At 37.1% G+C, this 24,202-nt stretch overlaps 1 protein-coding gene across 14 annotated transcripts in view; it reads left to right on the top strand.

Annotated features, from left to right (window-relative positions):
• Positions 1–24,202, top strand: part of SEL1L2 (SEL1L2 adaptor subunit of ERAD E3 ligase) — a 123,935-nt gene that overhangs the window by 59,912 nt on the left and 39,821 nt on the right. For all 14 annotated transcript variants that reach the window (XM_045055081.1, XM_023251477.2, XM_045055082.1 and 11 more), the window contains 2 exons: positions 775–877; positions 5,324–5,486. In XM_045055081.1, the coding sequence (XP_044911016.1) occupies positions 828–877; positions 5,324–5,486 (213 nt within the window). In that variant the 5' untranslated portion in view covers positions 775–827. The remainder of the gene's footprint in view (positions 1–774; positions 878–5,323; positions 5,487–24,202) is intronic.

Genomic DNA, 24,202 nt, shown 5'->3' with positions numbered 1-24,202 from the left:
TTTAATTAAATTGACATAAGTCAAATTAATAGAAAAACAAATCTAATTTTATATGGGTGAGTAAGGCTTATAAACCATCCTGAGGAAGTAAGGGACTAGGGCTTCAAAGGGAAGGAAGACAATTCACAGGAAGATGGGAAGAGCAAATGTTTGATAAACAAATGATTTTCATGCCATGTAGAGACAATAGGACAGGGAGGAATTGGAACAAACATGACCTACCAACTTCCCCTATCTTACCACACCTAGCCCATACTCTGCATGGTTATCTCTGGTGATAGCTATCTTGCTGGACCAGGCCCTCTATCTAAATTCTTATGGGCAGTTAAGGGGGAGGTAAAAAGCTCTTCTTGAGTCTTTCCAGCCTTGAATGTCTTCAGCTCAAAATAATCCACATGCCGAAATGGCACATATTAGGGAGGTTCATCTGAACCCCCTCATAAGAAAAACCCAAACTAATATGGCGGCACATTATTTTAAAAATATAAAACATGGGGCACCTGGGTGGCTCAGCTGGTTAAGTGTCTAACTCTTTATTTCAGCTCAGGTCATGTTCTCATGGTTTGTGAGACTGAGCCCCATGTCAGGCTCTGTGCTGACAGCATGTAGCCTGCTTGAGATTCTCTCTCTCTCTCATTCTCTCTCTCTCTCTCTCTCTCTCTCTCTCTCTCTCTCTCTCTCTCTCTCCCTCCCTCTCTCTCTCAAAATAAATTTAAAAAAATAAAATATAAAACATAAAAATAATGTTATTTTTCCTTGTTTGCCCATATATAGTAAGAAAGCAAGCAAAGAAAAATTTCACAGATGAAGGAGACCAGCTGTTTAAGATGGGCATCAAGATTCTCCAGCAGTCTAAAAGCCAAAAACAAAAAGCAGAGTAAGTCTTTATCCAGTTATTTAAGCCAACTTAAATTCCTGGCTGAGAAAAAAGAACAATTCAAAATCTCGTTTGTTGTTAAAAGCTTATTGGGATAACAAATAAGTTTATTTGCCCATAAGCTTTTGTTTTGAAAAGGATCAATTGATGTTTAAAGAATCCTACAAATTACCAGCCTAAACAAACAGAATTGTATATGAAATTGTGGTCCCTACACTTTAAGTGAAATGCAGAGTTAAGGCACTGATCTAAGTATTCAGGCAAGAATATTCTGTTTTGACTTTTATTTATTAGGTATTTCAAATAAAATAAAATCTGTTATTTGAATTAGAGTGGTTGTTTTAGAATGCTTTATTCTGCCTAACTCAGCATTTATAGAGCACTTTGTGGTTTTCAAGGCACTTTCATGTATGTGATTCCATTATATCCCAGAACAGCCTTATGAGTAAACAGCTGAGAACAGAGATTAGCTGAGAATAGAGATTCAAAGATGTGAGTGAGATGATCACAAGTACACAGCTGGGACGTAACCAAGCTGTGGCCACATGGTCTCACTCCATGTTCATCATTTCTCTTTTTCCTTGTCTACTTTGTCTGACGGGGAGGAAGAAATATCTTGTCCCCAGAGTAGAGGGACGCAACATGAGGTCACCCCTCAAGTCTCTAATTAAAACCTTGGGATCGAATCCTAGCTGTGCCATTTACTGGCTGTGTTATCCTGGACAAGTTACTTAACCTCCCTGTGCTCTGGATAGTGCAGTCAGGCTCTTAGGAGGATGCCCAACACATAGTAAGCAGAAGATAAAGATTTGTTATTTTTATCTCTAGTCCTCTAAATGGTAAGAGGAAGAAGGTGTGGGAGAGAAGAAAACAAGTGTGTCCCGAAGCAATAATAATAAAAAGAATGGGCTCTGTACCTCCAACTAGGAGACATCTTCTGTTTTCACACAAATTGGGCATACCAGCTCCAGGGAAAGCAGCCCAGTGCTGTGGTGGCCAACCCTAGACAGGGCAGCAACAGAGCTCCTGAGTTCTTTCTTAAAATTCAAAGCTTCCCAAAAGAGCATAAGAGTATAGAGGGTAAAGGGGCACTCGACTATAAACAACCTCCATTTATTAAACTCCTTCTTTGTGCTAGTTATTGTTCTGGGTATTTATGTATAGAATATCATTCATTGCTCACAATGATATTAAGAATCATAAATTATTATCCCCAAATTATACAGGAGTAAATGGAAGGTCAAAAATATTATGTAACTCTTCCAAAACAGCAAGAAAGGAGGTAAAGGAGTTGGACCTCTCTCTAGGGAAAGTTAGAAGCTCCTTATAAGATCAAAGGAAACCATCCCCTACAAAACCTGGGTGTCATGCTGAGCATGTCTGGGGGCTATCATGATGAGTATGGGGTTAAATCAGACCCCCCAAAATGCAATCTGGCCTGCTATGGAAGTCTGCTCATTCATGTGCTCACTGAATGAAGGAGTAAGAATAAAGAATTCTCAACCCAGCCCACCTAGATGAGAGAACAATGGAATTCTGGAAAGGGGCTGGTCCCTCAGATTTCAGGTTAATAGCAGATGAACCCAAGATGAAGGCCCACTGGGTATACCCTGTTAAGTTCAAGGAAACCCTAGATTCAGTCTAAAGGGACAAAATCACTCTTAGAAGCTCCCAAGTAACTATCCACTTAACCTTGATGGGTGCCTTCCTCTTTGGCTTAAAGAATGGGAGGAAACCCCAGCTCTGAAAGCAGACCATCCAGCAGTGCAGGAACTTACATGCCTACCTAGGTGTCATTCAATCTCAAGCTATTCTTGCCTAGCCTATCCTTGCTAAAGAGTTCCGGAAGAGCAGCTTTTTTTCTTTCTTTCTTTCTTTCTTTCTTTCTTTCTTTCTTTCTTTCTTTAAGATTTTCTTTTTAAGTAATCTCTACACCCAGCATGGGGTTCGAACTCATAACCCCAAGATCAAGAGTCACATGCTTCACCAACTGAGCCAGCCAAGCACCCCAAGAGCAACTTATCTTTGCAGTCGCATAGATACATGAGAAGGTGCATAAAGCTGAGTCCCCTGACCCTTCCCAGTTGGTAGATAGAGAAATGAAACCAAATCTGTTCACAGCAAGAGACTTCAGGAATTTGTGGGCAAACTGAGTGAAATTCCTTCAGTTATCAGGACAGTCAAGCCAATTACATCTAATATAGCCATCTCTATGATTCTGGTCAGAGGACAGAAAAAACACCCTACTGACCACAGAGGAATCATTTCTCTCCCATTCATTCCTCTATCCTATGCCCTCCTTGTCCACCACTTCTTGTATAAGATAAAGGTGCTACCAGTCCTTTTGACTCATCGACACCCACATCTTGACCCCATTCATTCACTAATTCATTCAGCTACAAATGGTCAGTAGTGCTAGAAGTAAAGATGTAAAGCGAGCATATGTCAGGGAGACACAAACCTGTCTGCAGGAGTCAAGAAGCCTTGGAGACAGCCGGAGTTAGCTGTCATTAAGAATTACTCTCCATTAACAAAGAAGATTTGGAAGTAAGCTGCTGCCCTACGCCAGGTTTCTAATGTATCCTAGAGACGCATTTAGTCTCCTTCTTCCCCAGCACCTACCTTAGCATCCAATACCAGATTCTTTAGAAATTTTCCAGATACCTAAATAAACTTTCTTTTGGGGATCTGCTAATGCTACCCAGTTTCTCCTACATTTTCCATCTTGGGGATTGCAGCCCATATCTTAATCCTACCTAATGTACCAACAACTTTCCTCAGCCCTGGGTCCTGCTTCTAATATTCCTTATGTCACCTTGGACTTTCCTGACAGGGGACCAGAGACACCTAGAGGAATTGATTTTGCAACCTTTTACTGCCCCCTGGGATCAGCAAAGACTCCTGCAGCCCATCTCAAGTTTCTCTGCCCTGTTCCATGTTGGTGCCCTTCTAATCCCAGCAGGCTATGTGGTTGCAGCAGCAAACCATGTGACAGAAGGGCTTCAGGGTATCTGTGTCCTGATGTCATGCCTGCCCCTGGATGCCAGACATCTGTACTCACTGGCCTTTGAGACCTTCTGTCTTATTTGCCTTCTGGTCCCCAGAATCTCAGCTTGCTCTGACCATGGTTAATCTCTGGCTTCTTTTGTTTCACTGGAGTCTATTCACTGTGTTGGCATCCAGAACCCTAATGCCTATGTAGCTATCATTCAGTCCAAGCCCATTCTACCCTGCTCCAGCCACCAAGAACAGATTTGTTTAGCATCGGCATGGACAGGCGGTACATAAAGCTGAGTCTCCTGATCCTTCTGAGTTTGTAGTAATGGTAGATTCGTGTATTTGTTCCTATATTGGAATCAAGGTCACCAGTAGAAGTTGCTTTCTTGTCTTACCGGTACCAAAAAGGAAATTATAAAAGTAAAAATAAACCCCAAAAGTACTCTCTGTCTCTGACACAAGTTTTGACCTTGAAAGGCTCTCCATCACTACTTGTTATACACATCAGATCCAGGTGATTTCTGACTGAAATTTACAGTATAAGGAAAGTACAGAAAATTACAGTATAAGGCAATCCTATGGCATCTATCACTAAGCTTTCACACCATTTACCCACAAATTACAGGAGAACAATTGCCATGCTATGAAACTTTAGAATTTATGCAATTGTCATTGTCACCGTTGTCATCATCATCATCATAGTTAAAATTTTTTTAGTGCTTACTATGTACCAGGCACTAATGCCAAGCACTTCATTTGGAGTATCTCACTGAATCTTCTCAGCAACCCTATGAAGTTAGTGCTATTATTATCCCTACTCCATTGATGAGAGAAGCACAGAGAAATTAAATAACTTGCCTGAGCTCCCACACTAACAAGTGGTAGACACAGATTTTGAACGAGGCAGTCAGACTTTAGAGTCCTAATAACCATTGGGTTTTATTTGGTTATTGTTTTTCCACATGGTGCTGAAGAATATGTTCTGTTTTAGAAAATTATTTCAGAATATAAAGGGACTTTTGTTTTCATGATAGTAGCTCTCTACATGTGACATTCCAGTTTTGATTATTTTTTGATTGGTTTTGATTATATTCTTACATATTTCAGAGTTCAGTTTGTAAAATAAATACTCCTATAATGTGGGTGGCCATGGGAAAGTTCACTTTTAGGACAAGGGCCTCAATATTTCACTTCACTTGGTGAATAAGCTTGAAGCATATATCTCCTTTTTAGCAGCTTCACTGTTTGTCAGATATATTTGAAATTGTCATCTTAGATAATGTAGGGCTGGAAAAAAACCTACTGGTCTATAGATGTGACGGACTTCAGCTAAATTTTATTGTTAACAGCAATGACAACTTGGTCCTACTTGTTAGAAGTAGTCTGAAGGAGGGAGCAGAAAATTTCATTTTTGATAATCAAACCTCTACCTTCATATTTTTTAAACAGAGCCTATGTATTCTTTGCCAAAGCAGCTAACATGGGAAACTTGAAAGCTATGGAGAAAATGGCCGATGCTTTGCTATTTGGAAATTTTGGTATGCAAAACATAACAGCAGCTATCCAATTATATGAGTCCTTGGCTAAAGAAGGATCATATAAAGCCCAAAACGTGAGTTTTGAACAAAAAGTAAACCTTACATAGTAGATAAATGACATGTGAAAGGAATTGGGCAATAGTATTCCCACTCTACCACATGAACACAGACCTAAGGAAGTTACCGTAATGCACTGAAATAGTAGTATCGGCGTAGGGACATAGCAAGAGCCCTGGGCAAATTCTTCCAGTTACATAGGTAAATGTCAGGAATGGAACAGAACTGCTCTCTAATTCAGCCTCCCATCTTAGGTCCATGGGTGTGTTTTGAAATAATTTGAGAACTCTGAACCCCTAATATAGTTACATTTAAATTTCCTTTTCTATTTTACTAATGCATTTCATTTTATTCAAAGAATAACATAAGAATTTCATAAAGTATCCGGAAAATAGATAGATAGATAGATAGATAGATAGATAGATAGATAGATAGATAGACAAACAGATAGATAAAGCAAGCCCTTCGCAAGCCAACCATTCTGACTCAGCTACTGATAGGACTGCTTTATATTTTTGCTTGGCTTCTTCCTCATGCACCTCTCTTTTTACATCATCTTAATCACAACACAAATGCATATATAATTTTGTTTCTGGCTACTTTCACTTAATGCTACACCAAAAGCTTGTTTTCATCTTGTTAGTCTTTTTAATAAAAACATTTATTTCTGATTACAAAAGAAATTCATTCTCATTACAAAAAAAAAAAAAAGTCTGAGAATTCAGACAGTATAAAGAAAAAAGCAAAAGCTGTCTAAAAAGCTTTCCTCCCAGAGATCATTTTTGGTATCATCCAGTAAATTACAGAAGCTAGACTTTGGAGTCAGAAAGACGTAAATTTTAATTCACTCTGCCACTTGCTTATTAGATCCCTCCTTAACAAAATTCTTTCCCCTTCTACACTCTCTAGTTGTGTTTCCCTGGTAATCTAATAGGAGTAAAATGTTAAGTTGTTTTTAAGTAGCATTGCTTATGATTGCAATGACTTCTGATTGGCAAACTCCCTTTGTACTGGGGCAAACAAACTAAATTAACTGTAAATACCTGATGGTGGTAGTGATTCTCATGAGAACCCTGGACACTGTACCTATGAAATCATTACTTGAGGAATGAAGATCCTGAACCCACTCAGAATGGATCTCACCTCCTGGAGTCTGAGTCATCATCTGAAGGACCAAAGACAATGGCTGCTGGAAGACTGTGTGAACTGCAGCAAGAACTCCCACAGAAGGGAAGGCCTGATGGTGCCCTGCTGGGCGACCATCATTCCTGTGCTGTATCCACCTGAATAGACTGATGGCAAATGTAGCCTATGAGTCTCTATGTTTGTTTTGTTGAACCAGAACCTGGGCCAGAAGACCCCTGATAGGTGGGACAACATCCCTAATTTTCATCTCTGGAGTTAGGATATGATAAAATGCTAGATACTATGTCCATCTGGTTCACAGCTCTATCTCTAATAAGTCTGCACAGTGCCTGGGACAAGAAATATATGTTCAATGTTGAAACAATTAATGATGAATGAGTTAATGGAATTATTAACTGAGGATTAATTAATTAATTGAGGATTAAAGTAATGTATGAAGGCGCTTAATTCCATACCTGGAACTTTGTAATCATTCATAATAAAGAAAGGATATAAATATTATCATTACTCCTACTATTATTATTATTCTAGAATTTTCCCATAACGATGTAGAATTTTCTTACAAAAATTAGATACTTTAATTTCTATTTCTTAATCTCCTCTTTACTCACTAAATAATATGCCATAAACATCTTGCCATATAAATATATATATATCAACATCACCATTTTAAATATCTGTATAATTTTAATTAATTTAAGTTGTTGAATACTATCTTTACCCTAATTAAATATAAAATACTATATTTACAAAATATTAAACAGATTTATAAATGTTATAATAAAATATGAGAGTTTTAAATTTTAATTACCCATATTTGGTTAATCAAAAATATAAAGTTCCAAGACAGACTAAATGTTACCATCATGTCCAGCACTAAAAATGATATCTCCTAGGGGCACCTGGTTGGCTCAGTAGGTTAAGTGTCCAACTCTTGATTTCAGCTCAGGTCATGATATCAGGATTGTGAGATAGAGCCCCACAACGGGCTTTGCACTGATAGGGTGAAGCCTGCTTGGGGTTCTCTCTCACCCTCCCCCATACACACATACATACATGCTCTCCCTCTGTCTCTCAAAATAAAAAAATATTTAAAACTGATATTTCCAAATTCCTTTTCAGACTAGTGAACAGGTACTTTATTTTTCAGTGGGAGTATTAATTAGTTAATTAAGCCACTAGTTGTTTTGTGGACACCTACTCTGTAGCAAACATAATCCTAGTTGATGGGTAGAAAAAGACTAATAGTTCACAGTCCTTATGGGTCAATTAGAAATGTAAACATATAATTGAAGCACAATTTATTTTTTAATTTTTTTATTTAAATTCAAGTTAGTTAACATATAGTATAGTCTTGGTTTCACAAGTAGAACTCAGTGATTCATCTCTTACATATGACACCCAGTGCTCATCCCTGAAAGTGCCCTCCATGTATTATGCTAAGCAGAATAAGTCAGTCAGAGAAAGACATATATCATATGATTTTACTCATCTGTGGAATTTGAGAAACTTAACAGATGACCATAGGAGAAGGGAAGGAAAAATAAGATACAAACAGAGAGTGAGGAATACCGTAAGAGACTCAAATACAGAGAACAAACTGAAGGTTGATGGGGTGGGAGTTTGTAGGGTAGAGAAAATGGGTGATGGGCATTGAGGAGGGCACTTGCTGGGATGAGCACTGGGTGTTGTATGTGATGAATCACAGGAATCTACTCGTTAAGTAGACTACACTGTATGTTAACAAAGTTGAAAAATTAATTAACAAATTAATTATTTTTTTAAAGTGCCCTGCGTAATACCCATCACCAATTTAACCCATCCCCCCACCCACCACCCCTCCAGCGACCTTCAATTTGTTCTCTGTATTTAAGAGTCTTTTATGGTTTACCTCCCTTTGTGTTTTATGTTATTTTTCCTTCTTTTCCCCCCATGTTCATCTGTTTTGTTTCTTAAATTGCACATATGAGTGAAATTATATGATACCTGACTTTCTCTGACTTCTCTGATTATTTCTCTTAGCATAATTCACTCTAGTTCCATCCACGTTATTGCAAATGGCAAGATTTCATTCTTTTTCATCACCGAGTAGTATTCCATTGTGTATATATACCACATGTTCTTTAATCCATTCATCAATCTATGGATATTTGGGCTCTTTCCATACTTGGGCTATTGTCAATAGCACTTCTATAAACATTGGGGTGCATGTGCCCCTTTGAATCAGCATTTTTGTATCCTTTGGATAAATACCTAGTAGTGCAATTGCTGGGTAATAGAGTAGTTCTGTTTTTAATTTTTTTGAGGAACCTCCATAATGTTTTCCAGAGTAGCTGCAGCAGTTTGCATTCCCACCAGCAGTGCAACAGTGTTCCCCTTTCTCCACATCCTTGCCAACATTGCTTATTTCCCGAGTTGTTAATTTTGGCCATTCTGACAGGTGTGAGGTATCTCATTATGGTTTTGATTTGTATTTCCCTGATGATGAGTGATGTTGAGCATCTTTTCATGTGTCAGTTAGCCATCCGGATGTCTTCTTTGGAAAGGTGTCTGTTCATGTCTTCTGCCCATTTCTTCACTGGATTATTTGTTTTTTGGGTGTTGAGTTTGGTAAGTTCTTTATAGATTTTGGATGCTAAGCCTTTATCTGATATGCAAATATCTTCTCCCATTGTGTTGGTTGCCTTTTAGTTTTGTTGATTGTTTCCTTTGCAGTGCAGAAGGTTTTTATCTTGATGAGGTCCTAATAGTTCATTTTTGCTTTTATTTCCCTTGCCTCTGGAGACATGTCTAGTAAGAAGTTGCTGTAGCTGAAGTCAAAGAGGTTACTTGCAGCACAATTTAGATAGACTACAGTATAAAATGCTTCAGGCACAGAAAAGAGTCTAACTGGTTCTGCCAGAACAGGTAAGGAAGGCTTGTAGGAAGAAGTGACATTTCTACCCAGTCTAGAATATTGGATATAGGCAACATAAAAGACTTATTTGTCTCTATTTATTTATTTATTTTTAATTTTTTAACGTTTATTTATTTATTTTTTTTCAACGTTTTTTATTTATTTTTGGGACAGAGAGAGACAGAGCATGAACAGGGGAGGGGCAGAGAGAGAGGGAGACACAGAATCTGAAATGGGCTCCAGGCTCTGAGCTGTCAGCACAGAGCCTGACGCGGGGCTCGAACCCACGGACCATGAGATCATGACCTGAGCCGAAGTCGGACGCTCAACCGACTGAGCCACCCAGGCGCCCCTATTTGTCTCTATTTAAATAAAGTTTTTGATACAGAGTCAAACTACTACTCCCAGAAAATAAATTCCAAATTAACATAAATCATACATAAAACACATGGATATCGGGGCGCCTGGGTGGCACAGTCGGTTGAGCGTCCGACTTCAGCCAGGTCACGATCTCGTGGTTCGGGAGTTCGAGCCCCACGTCGGGCTCTGGGCTGATGGCTCAGAGCCTGGAGCCTGTTTCCGATTCTGTGTCTCCCTCTCTCTCTGCCCCTCCCCCGTTCATGCTCTGTCTCTCTCTGTCCCAAAAATAAATAAACGTTGAAAAAAAAATTAAAAAAAAAACACACATGGATACAGAGCTGAATTCAGTATATCACTCCCCATACTCTAAGTAATGTGGTTCCAGCCACAGATCACCCTCTAATCCCTGTTAATTGACCCTGAAATTCTTGCCATGGGTTTGAAGGAGAACCAGGTAGGAGAATGTCATTAGCTGAGTGCTAATCTGATGCCAGGAAGAACAGATCTAAATGCATGTCTGTTGGCCATGCCATCTTTGTAGAGAAAAGCAAGCATTGTTGGGACAGTGTTCTCAAAAATGTGCAGGTACAGACTTCAGCGTGGTATGGTATGGTAACAGGGGTTCTGGAGTCAGAAAGTTTGACAATATGTGAATGCAGATTCTACAACCTAATGAGCTTCCATCCTGTTCATTCTTTCAGTGTCACTTCTCTAAACCTTAGATGTCCCAAACCTGAAAAGGGAACTGATAAGAAGGCCACAGTACTTTATAAGGTTGCTGCAAGAACCAAACAATATGTACACGATCCCTTAGCAGATGTTAAAGAACACTAATGAATAATGTCATGTAACACTTTTAGTCCTAACAGCTTTGTCTTTGGAGTCAGTCAGTCCTGGCTTTACATCTCAGCTCCAATACTGGCTCTTGTGACCAGCACTCTCTGAGTCTCAATTTCCTCCTCTGTAAAATAGGGATAATATCTGTCTGATATATGTGTGTGTTTGGTCTCAGGAGGATAAGAAGATAGAATATGAGTGCAGACAAACATCACCTGAAAGGCTGAGATTGACCTGATACGCAAATTTCAACCAAACTGTTTTATTGAAATGCTACAATACTAGATGGCAAAAAGTCTCTGTCCCAAGCACTTCCCATGCTCTTGCTGACATCCTGGACACTCTTATTCCTTACTCAGATTCCCCCTCCCCTCCTGACCTCCCCATGATCTAGTGGCCAAATTGTTAACAACTGGATGAACAGGGAGCTTACAAGACCCTGGTCTAGTACTACAGCTGGATTGCTGGATTCTATTCTGTAATTTTGTTGTCATCCCTGTCATCGCTATAAGAAAACCTGTTTCTAGTAGCAAGTCTGCTTAAAGTTGATTTATGTCCTTGTACAAAGAACAACTAAAGAGATTCTGTGCTACAACTAGTTCAATGACTGCAACTAGGATGGCCACAGGCCACATTGACTACAGCTTTCTAATAGAGAGTTAACAGGCTAACAGGCTGGGTGTCCACCTTTCTTCTCAGGCTGTTTGTGCCACCAGGTACAGGAATCCTGCCTGCACTCTTAGCAAATATTTCTGGAAACTGTAAGGACAATTTAGCAACAGCAATGTGGCTAAAGAAGCTGAAAACATATACTAAGAATGGCAATGAAAGAGAATGAGAGGGATAGAGATAGATAATGAAGAGTATGAAGACACCAATCTCTGGGGAACAAACAAAGAACAAACAGAAATAATGAAGTGTAATAAATGGAGAGCCTAGGGTGCCAGAAATCTAGCAAAGACCTGAATTAACAAAGAAAAAATGAAAAAGAGATGAATCCATATTATAAAGTGGTAGTAAGGGGTCAGGGGAAAATATAATTTCAGGCTATGTATAAAGGGAAGCTGGAGGGGCGCCTGGGTGGCGCAGTCGGTTAAGCGTCCGACTTCAGCCAGGTCACGATCTCGCGGTCCGTGAGTTCGAGCCCCGCGTCAGGCTCTGGGCTGATGGCTCAGAGCCTGGAGCCTGTTTCCGATTCTGTGTCTCCCTCTCTCTCTGCCCCTCCCCCGTTCATGCTCTGTCTCTCTCTGTCCCAAAAATAAATAAACGTTGAAAAAAAAAATTTAAAGGGAAGCTGGATAAAGGAAAAAAGGCATAATGATTTCTTTCACGTACTCTGAATGGCTTATCCCACAAAATTCCAAATTGAAGGAAATTCTGGTAAGAACAACAAAAGCATTTATCAGTATGAACAGAGTTTTTTATATTAATTTTCAAAGAAACTGTACCTTCCAAATAATAAGAATGTTAATTAACAGAGTAGTCTTCATGAAAATGGTGGAAATTGAGGAAATAGCAAACAAAACTAAGTCACACACTAGAGGATGTCCTTTAAGATACTGTACTGTACCAGCTGAGAGTAGGTAAATTGTATCACTTTTATTTCTGATTCTCATTCAGGAAGCAAAAAATTCAGAATTAAAAAGATTCACTCTTAATATCAATGAGTAGCTTCAATAGGAAATTTGTCAATTTGCCAACAAGAAGGTAGGGTTAAACCTCATTCCTTTAGAAATCACAAAACAGGGGCACCTGGGTGGCTCAGTCAATTAAGCAACTGACTCTTGGTTTCAGCTCAGGTAATGGGTTTGAGCTCCTTTCAGGCTCTGTGCCAGCAACGTGGAGCCTGCTTGAGATTCTCTCCCTCTCCCTCTCTTTCTGCCCCTCCTCCATTTGTGCTCTCTCTCTCAAAGTAAATACAAACTTAAAATAAAATAAAAAAGAAAAACAAAATAGATCATCCACGTTGTATCACCTTAAAACTTAATTTAATTGTGATAATCTCTAAATGGTGGTATTATTTGTAATCATTTTCTTTTTAAAAATATTTTACTGGGTTTTATTTATCTAGGTTTTTAAATTCATGGGTATGTATTATTTTGGTATCAGAAGAATTACTTAACACAGATGCATGTACTTCCTTAGTTATGTAGTTCAAAAAATCTTACTATGAATGAGAAAATCCATTCTATTATGTAAAAATAACTTTAATTGATATATTAAGGAGGATATAAGTGACTGTGTGCTTTTCCATGCCTTGTAATTCTAGAATAATTCTATCTCAATGGCAAAGATTTCACATATTTTCATTTATTTTTGGATGTGAATTATAGAGGTGTTTTAGAGGGACTGTACTTATTAGTACTGTTCTTCTACTGAAAAAAATCATGTTTAGTATCAACCTAATAATCACTTTGATAATTTTAGGATTACCTGTGTAGAACATTTCATCTTGACATTAATGCTCTTTTTGTATTAAGGGTACAGATAGGATCTGAGTTGTTCATTAGCGTTGATTCAAACTTTCGTTTGGTATGCAATTTGAGCTAAAAGTAATGATCTTGGATGCTTTCAAGCTTTGTGCAGTAATTAAAGAAAAAATGCTTAATCTTTTCTCTTTTAATAATAATCTCCTATATGAAAAGTAAAAGGATTATGTAAAATCAAATTGTTATTATGGAACCTGAGTAATTTGCTTTGAATATAATAAAATATTCTCTATTCTTAACTCATTCCACTCAAATCCCAGCTATTATAACAGTTTCTTACAAACCAAAGCACAATTGTTGAGTTCAGAATCAAGTCTTAACAAAACTATTTTGCAGAGTTTGACCTTTAAAAGCCACTGGAAGGGTCATTGATGTCATCACTATTATATAGCTTCCTTTTTGACTTACAGCATTTTTGTTTCTGGATTAAGCTTGAACCATCCTATAATTCATCTCATTTCATCTCAAATATATCTCAGAAGACAGACCAAATCCTAAAACTGTTTATTGTAAAGTTGTTAGGTGACAATGCCCAAGTGTAAAGGAATAAGACAGCACTGGCTATAATTAGCATATTCACTACATGAAAACCCAGAACATCTTTTGTCTTCTTTTACTTCTGGAAGGATGGAAGGAAGGAAGGAAGGAAGGAAGGAAGGAAGGAAGGAAGAAGGAAGGAAGGAAGAAAGGAACTTGGGCACGGGTCCAGAGGTCATGAACGATCCCTAGAGGTTTGGCTCTTGGGCCCTCCACTGTGCTTCCAGTTGAGGGGCAATCTCAAGTGCCTTAGGCCTGTGGGCAGAGTCTTGGCTGAGATCCAAGGGACAGCAGCAGGGATTTCTGCCACAGTGATGGCAAAACAGTGTGTGCCTTACTACAGAGGTGGTTGCTTCTTGTAATAAAAACAATATTTATGTAGAAAGCAAAAAAAAAAAAAAAAAGGAAGGAACTGAAGGAATTTAGTTGAGTCCTCCAGAGAGTTAATTCAAAATCACCCATTGTTATTTCTCAGTGAAAGAGAGAGGGGATGTGCCTTTGGGGCTGGTTTTAAAACTGCTAAAATCATTGTTTTCGGGTCTTACTTTTTAGAATGAGCTTTATACAAAGAAAGGCTTCCCTCCCCAGGCACAGAATGGAAGTTTAACTCCCACACAATCCACAACTCACAAATTTCTTCAGAATCAGGCCAAAAAGTGTGATAAGCTGTGCACAAAATTATACACTTTTGGTGAAAGTATTTTAAAATACAAGCTCAACTGAATAGAACAGTATCTTCATTTACTTATATAAAGGTCAGTATATTTGTTTACTGTTAAAATTTCTAAATAAATAAACCAGTTTCTAAATTCAGCAGAATCAAAAATTGCTAAGAGTTGCAAGAAAAATAAAAATCTAATATTGACTAAAGACATCCTTAATAGGAGCCAGTAAGGCCATTTTGAATATAAACTATAAGGGTTAGAGAAGTACCAGGATTCCAGACGCCTTCCATTTGTTATAACAGCCTTATGGTCAACTTTCCAATAAAAAGATCATGTTTGAGACTAAAGAGGAATTGGTCGAACCATAGATTTTTTTTTTCAGTGTGTGGATTAAGTAAATTACACAAATTATACTTATAAACCACATATTACAGCTATTATGCTTTGCTGAACTCTGTAGTCAGTTCTTTAATTTAAACAGTAACATAGTTCTTTGCCTTTGAAATTGTAATAAAAAGTTTAAGAAAATATTCATTTTCTGTTTGGAATGAATTATCAGACTTCGTGGTATCTTCATTTTAGTGAGACATTTAACAAAACCTTGCATGATATTTTCATAAACTCAGTGAAACAATGGAAATGTGGGCTTTGATGATAGTAAGTAAAGAGTAGACTCATGGGTTGATGCCAAGGTGAAAGCAAGTCAATGGCAATCCACCAAAGGATTCTGCCTATGACTTTGTATTCTTCAATATTTCATCAACTATTAAGTTGAATGGATAAGACCAGATTATTTTTAACGTTTATTTATTTTTGGGACAGAGAGAAACAGAGCATGAACGGGGGAGGGGCAGAGAGAGAGGGAGACACAGAATTGGAAACAGGCTCCAGGCTCTGAGCCATCAGCCCAGAGCCTGACGCGGGGCTCGAACTCACAGACGACGAGATCGTGACCTGGCTGAAGTCGGACGCTTAACCGACTGCGCCACCCAGGCGCCCCGAGACCAGATTATTTTTAATATAAAGCATGGAAAATTATATTATCAGTGATATACATAAGAGTGTGGAATGAACTCCTAAAAATGGTGACAGGAATTATAAATTTCCAAATGAGTAGAATCTTGAAAATATTAGGAACACCAAGACAGACTTTTACAATTACATTATGACAAAAAATAGTGTTATGATTCTGTCAAGAAGAGGTGCAAGGAGAAAACGTGAGAAAGTAAATGACCTAAATGTAAATGACCTAAGTCATCTACAAAATAGCAAATGTACATATAATGTATGAAATATAAAAATTAACCGCAAGTGGTAGCAATTTATCAAGAATTATAATGATGACAAGTTATGTGAATAAAACAGCAAAAATAATTAAAAGTGGTTGTTTATGAAGGGAATAAAGAGTAGCCAAGAAAGGAGCAGGACATTGATGTCTATATTTTAAGCCATCAGAAGTATTAAAATTGTCATTGTTAATACAAACACATGTATTTTTATTTTTTATTTTATTTTAGAGAGAGAGAACATGTGAATGGGGAAGAGGGGCAGAGGGACAGAGAGAATCCCAAGCAGGCTCCACACTGAGCATGGAGCTGACACAGGGCTCAATCCTACCACCCTGGATCATGACCTGAACCAAAATCAGTTGGACACCCAACTGACTGAGACACCCAGGCACCCCTGTATTTTAAATATATTAAAATTTAATTTAGATACTAACTTTCTCCACAAGGAGGAATTGTGTTTAAAATAAAAATCGAATCCTCTCCAACTAAAAAGAAACCAGCTTCTTTGGAAGATGTCAAATTCTGGGTGTGGGACAAGAAATGTACAAGATGCTCTTGAAACATCTTACTATACAAGGGGTCATATCAGTATAATACAAGGTGCCATATAATACATTATGATAACAAAGAAGCTGTCAGAAAATACCATGGTCATGACCAAAGGACTGAGCAAACTCAAAATAGGCTACTACTATTGACTCAAGATGGAAAAATTGAGCACTAACATGAATAATGACCACAATGGACTGACATACCTCAAGTATACTAAAAGTCATTAATTCATAATAATTAATAAATAGAATGAAGTGAGATATCCCCACATTCTTCTGGCTTTTGTAAAGCATTGTTGTGATTTTTTTTCTCAAAAATGGCCACATCAATTATTTCCAGTCCCATATACTATTTCAACACCCAACCAACATAATCAAAAAATGGAGTCTATCTTCCCTCCCTCCTATTTTCTACTACCTAGGGGAGATTCTTGACAATTTCAAACAGTAGAGTTTGGTAGAAGTAATGCTACATTTCCGAGGGAAGTCATAAAAAGTATACAATGCTGCTTAGCTCTTCCTCTCAGGAAGCTCACCCTTGGAACTCAGCCACCATGCTCTGAGAAAGCCTATACTATAGGAGAGGCCACATGTAGGTGTCCTGGCCATCAGCCTCAGCTAAGGTCTCAACCAATATCCAGTATCAACTGCCAAACATACATATGAACAAGTCTTCAGATGATTCTAACCTCCAGCCTTTGAGTCTTCCAACTAAGGTCCCCATATGGTGGATCAGAGACAAAAATGCCCACTCTTGACCAAATTATTGACCCACAGAACCCTTGGCATAATAAATGGTTGCTTTATGCCACTAGGTTTCAGAGTAATTTGTTACACAGCCATAGTAACTGGAACAAGGATATTTATATTCAGAATTAAAAGGGTAGAATGCACTTCTCAGAAGCACCTGAAGCAGAGTGCAGCAAACATCTGTTTGGAGTGAGTTCAAATTTTTTGGCCCAATCCTGTTGCATCCCTGGGTACTGAGAGAACTTACAAATGATGTTATTGCCAACTTGTCAGTGATTTTGAGTGACTGAAGAGGGCAGAAAAGAAGCCACAAGGCTTGGAGGATGTAAAATTCTGCAAATTACGCATAGTGCTGGTGAGTTTAATGGTAAAATTCCCCATCATATTTTCAAAATGTTTGTTTTTGAAAATCCCAGAAAATGAAGCAGTATTATTTGCCAAGCAGCATGAGTTCACTAAGAACAATCTGTATTAAGCAAACTCTATTTTACAGGGTTGCTAGACTAAGAAATCTGAAAAATGTGGTAGAGATGATAATCACATATTTTATCCATTATAAGACATCATCGACTGTAAGTTATATATATTTTAAAATTTAAGTTATTTAATTATATAAATGATGTCAATTAAAGTTTAAAGTTTTCTTACTAGATTTTTTGTTTTACTCTTATTAAGAGTTCTATTTTAGACATTCTAGACATAGATTTCCATCAGATGTCAGTCTTTGATTATATAAAAAGGTAAATATAAGTTAAGTAAATCAAGGTGCTCCAAAATTCTTCTCATTCAGAATCTAACTGAATCAGTTTTCAACTTAGAAAACTTCCTTGATGACTATCTTTTCTAGCATATCATTCTCCATACCCTTAAGAATGTCAGTAGTGTGTGGGGCGCCTGGGTGGCGCAGTCGGTTAAGCATCCGACTTCAGCCAGGTCACTGTCCCAAAAATAAATAAACGTTGAAAAAAAAAAAAATTAAAAAAAAAAAAAAAAAGAATGTCAGTAGTGTGACATTTCCTCAGGGAGTGTTCCTCGATTACCTCCAGGATTTCTTCCAAACTACTGACTCATTCTACAACTATTAGTGCTGACACTTTCCAATTTGACTAAATTTATACTTTTATCTTTTCTTCGATTGAATCACATGTTCCTAGAAGTTCAGTTTGAGGTTAGCAAGAAGTTTCTGACAATGCTTGATGCTGAACACCTTAATTGTAACCCTTTGTGATAAATAAACTGGTCACAACAGCTTTTCATTCATTAGTTTTTCATCTATTCCTAGGGATTTGGCAATTTCTCCTGTGTTTAGTGGGATAACTTGGCTTGTAAGAGCCATTCCTTCTGCACATAATTTAGTAACAAAAAGTAATATAGTTTTATCTACTTTGGGGTACCTCCTTTTCTTTAAAAACTTGTAACTACTTTGTTTCCACAGGGCCATGACAGAAATATGGCATCCACAATATAGACCAGATTCAGAGAACACACAAGATGGTGAATATAATCTAAAATATATCACAGAAGGAAGGCAAAATAGGGAATCTTTGTAGTAGAAAACACCAGGTATCAAATAGCTGCCCTCAAGTGTCTAACACGGCAGAAAGTGGTACAAGAAGGAATTGATTTCTTAGGCACCAAATTACCATACAGTTTAAACAACTAAGTCCTAAGGAACAACTACAATACAGAGATTAATTTTGGTTTACTGTGTGTCTATTAACTTAATAAACTTCCCATCAACAGAGATGTCCGCTTGTATTGGTTAGGATTCTCTGAATTTCAAGTACAGAAAATTCAACCTATCTGGCAAAAGTGTGATTTATCGACTCATTTAACTGTGAAGTACAAGTTATAGCTGCTTTTAGATCATCTGGATTCAGAGGCCAGAATGATGACATCAGGACATACATTCTTGGTCTCTGGGTTTTCCTTTTTCTCTGATGGTTTTATTTTGAGTGGCTTGACCCCCATGAAGGCAAAAACAGTCTCCAACAAACCCAGGTATCATTAGCCCTTCTATCTGGAAGTCTCCATGAAAGATGCCAGTTTTTTTCCCAATGATTTCAGCAAAAGTGCCAGATTAGGTCACAAAACCACCCCAAATCACTTACTGCATTCAGAAGGAGAATAATCTGATTGGTTGAACCTGTGTCTAGTGACACAGGAGGAGGCGGGTGAGGAGCCCTGTTGAATCAAATGAACTCAGAATGGAATAAAAGTGGTTTCACAAAGAGAATCCAAGCAGACAAAAAACAGCATACCCTGACCACATCTACATACAAGATTTTATATTCAAAATCATCCCAAAGAAAATTAAAAAGCAAAAAAATTAAAAAGTTATTTTAAAAAAAATTATCACACAAAGAAAAAAGTTAATTTACTTTTAAAAATAGAAATGATGAGAATTCAAGCTGGTGCAGCCACTCTGGAAAACAGTATGGAGTTTCCTCAAAAAACTAAAAATAGAACTACCCTACAACCCAGCAATTGCACTACTAGGCATTTATCCAAGGGATACAGGTGTGCTGTTTCGAAGGGACACATGCACCCCCATGCTTATAGCAGCACTATCAACAATAGCCAAAGTATGGAAAGAGCCCAAATGTCCATCGATGGATGAATGGATAAAGAAGATGTGGTATATATATACAATGGACTATTACTTGGCAATCAAAAAGAATGAAATCTTGCCATTTGCAACTACGTGGATGGAACTGGAGGGTATTATGCTAAGTGAAATTAGTCAGAGAAAGACAAAAATCATATGACTTTACTCATACGAGAACTTTAAGAGACAAAACAGATGAACATAAGGGAAGGGAAACAAAAGTAATATAAAAACAGGGAGAGGGACCAAACAGAAGAGACTCATAAATATGGAGAACAAACTGAGGGTTGCTGGAGGGCTTGTGGGAGGGGGGATGGGCTAAATGGGTAAGGGGCACTAAGGAATCTACTCCTGAAATCATTGTTGCACTATAAGATAACTAATTTGGATGTAAATTTTAAAAAATAAAAAATAAAATTAAAAAAAAAGTAGAGAAGGATTTCTTAAAACACAAAATGTACCAATGTAGGGGAAAACAAATGGATGAATTTACATTTATATCAAGATCACTTACTAATGAGAAGACACATTAAAGAAAATGAAAATTTGTATAATAAACTGGAAGAAGATATTTTTAACATGTATAACCTATAAAAGATTAATAACAATATATAAAGAACATTTGGAAATCATAAGGAAAGCACAAATAACACAAAAACAAACGACCAAATTCATGAGCAAGCACTTGGAGGTAAAGGAAACATATTACCAATCAATATATGTACAAAGAAAGATTTAGTTTCACCAGATATTTGGAAAATACAAATTGCAACATAAAATGCCACTTTAGACCTGTTGACTGACAACATAATAAAAATAAAAATATTAATGTTTGACAATTGCCAAATATTGGGAGAAATTTAGATGAATAGGATTGAGAGGTAAAGATTAACTTTTAAAGACCAATCCACTACAAGCTGATCTCCCAGAAATGGAGCTGACCTCCTACAAAGCACCATGGAAACCAGCATTGGTCAAATACCTAAGGTGATACCACTTCTGGTTAACCCCAACGGTTTGACCCCAGCACACTGATTATGCCCCATGATGGACAGTGATTCTGCAAACATGAACACTCATGTCATGCGGCAAATTCTGCCACTCACTCACATCATTATACGCTTGCAAGTAGTAGAAAGGGAATTTGACCTGATCACTGTGAGAGAGAGGTTGATGGTACCATCTACTAAGAAGACAACCAGCAAGACAGGACTGGGCTAAAGCTTCTGTTATATCACTTTGCTATTTTACTTTGGACTCTAATCACATTGGGAGAGGAGCTGGAGTAGACTTAAATGTACAGATTAAAAGCCCTACAACCCAAGAACAATCTTCTATCGTCTGACATCTGGCCATGCTAGATAACTGTGACCTATCCCATAATGGAGTAGCCAAAGGGGACTTTCAAGAAAAATTCTAGTTCTTATATTGAGTGCTGAATGTTTAAGTGGTTGTATTTTTTAAAAACAAATAAGTATAAACAAACAAGCAAACAACGAAACAAGGGCAACCATTTGTGAGCCAGTGATGAGAGTACTTCGTGGCTAAAGACTATGATTAATCCAAACCTGTGCTTCTGGAGGCAAAGCAAAAGGAAATATGGCTTTATATAGCTTTAACTTAGGTAGTTAATAACCTTATCTAAAATCCTAATAATAATTTGTGGAGTAGCTACTTTTATATCCACATTTTACACAAAATAACAGGCTCAGAGAGGATAAGTTAATAGCCCAACCCTATGTATCTAATAAAAGTTAAATATCAGATTTGTATGTAAAAAAAAATAAAAATAAAAATAGGAATGATACTGCATTCTTTGACTAGAAGCAGTGAAACTAAAAATTACTGGAAAAAAAGCTTAACTCTTTATAAAATTTGAAGAGTCCTAATTTTTAGCAAGTAGCAAAGATAAAGTAGAAACTGAAATGACATATTAGGAACATGATAATGACACAACTATATGTAAAAGTTAAGGAATACGGCTAAAGCCACATGCACAGGAAAATATATACCTTTAAATGTTTTTTAATAAACAGGAAACTTAAAAACATATCTCAAAAAGCTGAAAGAAAAAAGAAAGTAGCAAAGTAAAAACTAGAAAAGGTAAGACTATTTTAATAGCTTTTTCAGATAATTGTAGATATTCCTTGGTGCTACACCAAAGCCCAACAGTGATAATTTCTTAAAGGTTAATTGCAGTGTGGAATCCAAAATCATATAATGAACTTTTTCCTATTCTGCTACATTAAAAGTAACTGGTCTACCTTGCGTTTTGAATGCAATTTTTTTTTTTACCTATACATGATTTTATAGTATCATACATTGGTTATTTAGAAAATATTGGTTCACTAAGTTATGCAGTTCTCCCAAATTTGACACATTGCTTTGTACAATATCAAAATCATATTTGTTAATACCACCATCATGAAAAGTCTAAGTATTGGAATGGCAAGCACATGGTAGCAAATACAAGCTTTCCAAAATTCTAATTTTTGCTTAAAAGCTTGAATTTATCATTGGCAACAGTACTTTCAATCATTTTCATTGAAGTGGCAGGTTTACTTTGTTCGTTTTCAAGAAGATGTCTGCCAGTCTAAATGAATGTAGCTTATCCCATTGTTCCTTCAAGTAAAGATGGTGTTCCATGAAAAAAAGTGACTATTTCAGCTTGCAACTCAAACAAGCATTTCAAGCATTTCCTTGAAATAACCAACATATTTCACTATTGGAAGTGCTTTATGCCTACTTTCCATCTTAGATAGAATATAAAGGGACATTTATTCAGGAGTTGAGACTTACAAAAATGTTTTTACTGCTTCATCAAGGACATTCCTAACTGACACCAGCATTTTTAGTTTTGCTGTGAGTGTGTGGTGTGAAGAATACAATAACAATATAAATGGCAGTTTGGTGTACTTGCTTGATTCATGCCAACATGACAGCAGTTTTATTTACCATTGACTTGCATCATTCATGCAAATGTCAAGATGACAAAAAACACAAATAACATATTTTCATTATTATGAAAATAGTCCATTGAAAACCAAGGAACTAGAAGTTCTAGACTTAGATCCATGAATATAAGAAAATTTAGTATATTGTAACAAAGGAATGCCAAATCAGTAAGGGACGGGCTTTAAGAAAAACTACACCATTTTGAAGTATATGAATGCTTAGAAAGTGGTTTGGAAAGACATATATGAAACTATTATCAAGCATGGGGATGCTTGGGGATGATGGGGATTATCAAGCATTGGTGATGACGGAAGACTTCCACTTTTAAAAAAAATGAGGTAAATAATATAAAATTCACCATCTTGAGCATTTTTACTGTACAGTACAGCAGTATGTGCATCATTGTGCAGATGTCTAGAACTGCTTAATCTTACAAATCTTAAATCCATTAAACAACTCCCCTCTTCTCCCTCTCCCTAGATCTTAGCAAATTTCATTTTGTTTTTTGTTTCTAAGAGTTTGACTACTTTAGAGACCTCATATAAGTGGTTTCATGCAGTTTTTGTCTTTTTTGTGACTGGCTTATTTCACCTAGTATACTGTCCTAAAGGTTCAACCATTTTGTAGCATGTGTTTATATACCTTTTCTATTGTCTGGTTTTTTTCTTTAATCTTTATATCCTTCCTTCCATTAATTTTGGGTTTAGATTGTTCTTCTTTTCCTGTGTGTGTGTGTGTGTGTGTGTGTGCGTGTGTGTGCGTGTGTGTGTTTTAAGATGGAAAGTTAGGTTGTTGATTTGATTTGAGATCTTTCTTTTTACATGTAGACACTTACCTCTATAAACTTCCTCTTAGTACTGCTTTTGCTGCATCTCATACGTTTTGGTATGTTGTATTTTAATTTTCATTTGCCTCAAGATATTTTCTAAATTTCCTTGTGATTTCTTCCTTGACCCATTGGTATTCAAGAGTGTGATGCTTAATTTCCACATATTTCTGAATTTCACAAGTAGATTCCTTAGTGCCCCTTACCCATTTAGCCCATCCCCCCTCCCACACCCCCTCCAGTAACCCTCATTTTGTTCTCCAGATTTATGAGTCTCTTGTGCTTTGTCCTCCTCTCTGTTTTTATATTATTTTTGTTTCTCTTCCCTTATGTTCATCTGTTTTGTCTCTTAAAGTTCTCATATGAGTGAAGTCATATGATTTTTGTCTTTCTCTGACTAATTTCACTTAGCATAATACCCTCCAGTTCCATCCACATAGTTGCAAATGGCAAGATTTCATTCTTTTTGATAGCCAAGTAATAGTCCATTGTATATATATACCACATCTTCTTTATCCATTCATCCATCGATGGACATTTGGGCTCTTTCCATACTTTGGCTATTGTCGATAGTGCTGCTATAAGCATGGGGGTGCATGTGTCCCTTCGAAACAGCACACCTGTATCCCTTGGATAAATACCTAGTAGTGCAATTGTTGGGTCATAGGGTAGTTCTATTTTTAGTTTTTTGAGGAACCTCCATACTGTTTTCCAGAGTGGTTGCACCAGCTTGCATTCCCAATTTTTCTATGTGTTCTTAAGAAGAATGTGCATTCTGCTATTGTTGGGTGGAGCATTCTATATGTCTGTTAGGTCCAATTAGT

The sequence above is a fragment of the Felis catus genome, chromosome A3, assembly GCF_018350175.1.
Source record: "Felis catus isolate Fca126 chromosome A3, F.catus_Fca126_mat1.0, whole genome shotgun sequence".
In the NCBI taxonomy this organism is placed as follows: Eukaryota; Metazoa; Chordata; class Mammalia; order Carnivora; family Felidae; genus Felis; species Felis catus.
Note: the sequence above shows the minus strand (reverse complement) of the source record. Positions and strands in the feature narration are given on the sequence as shown.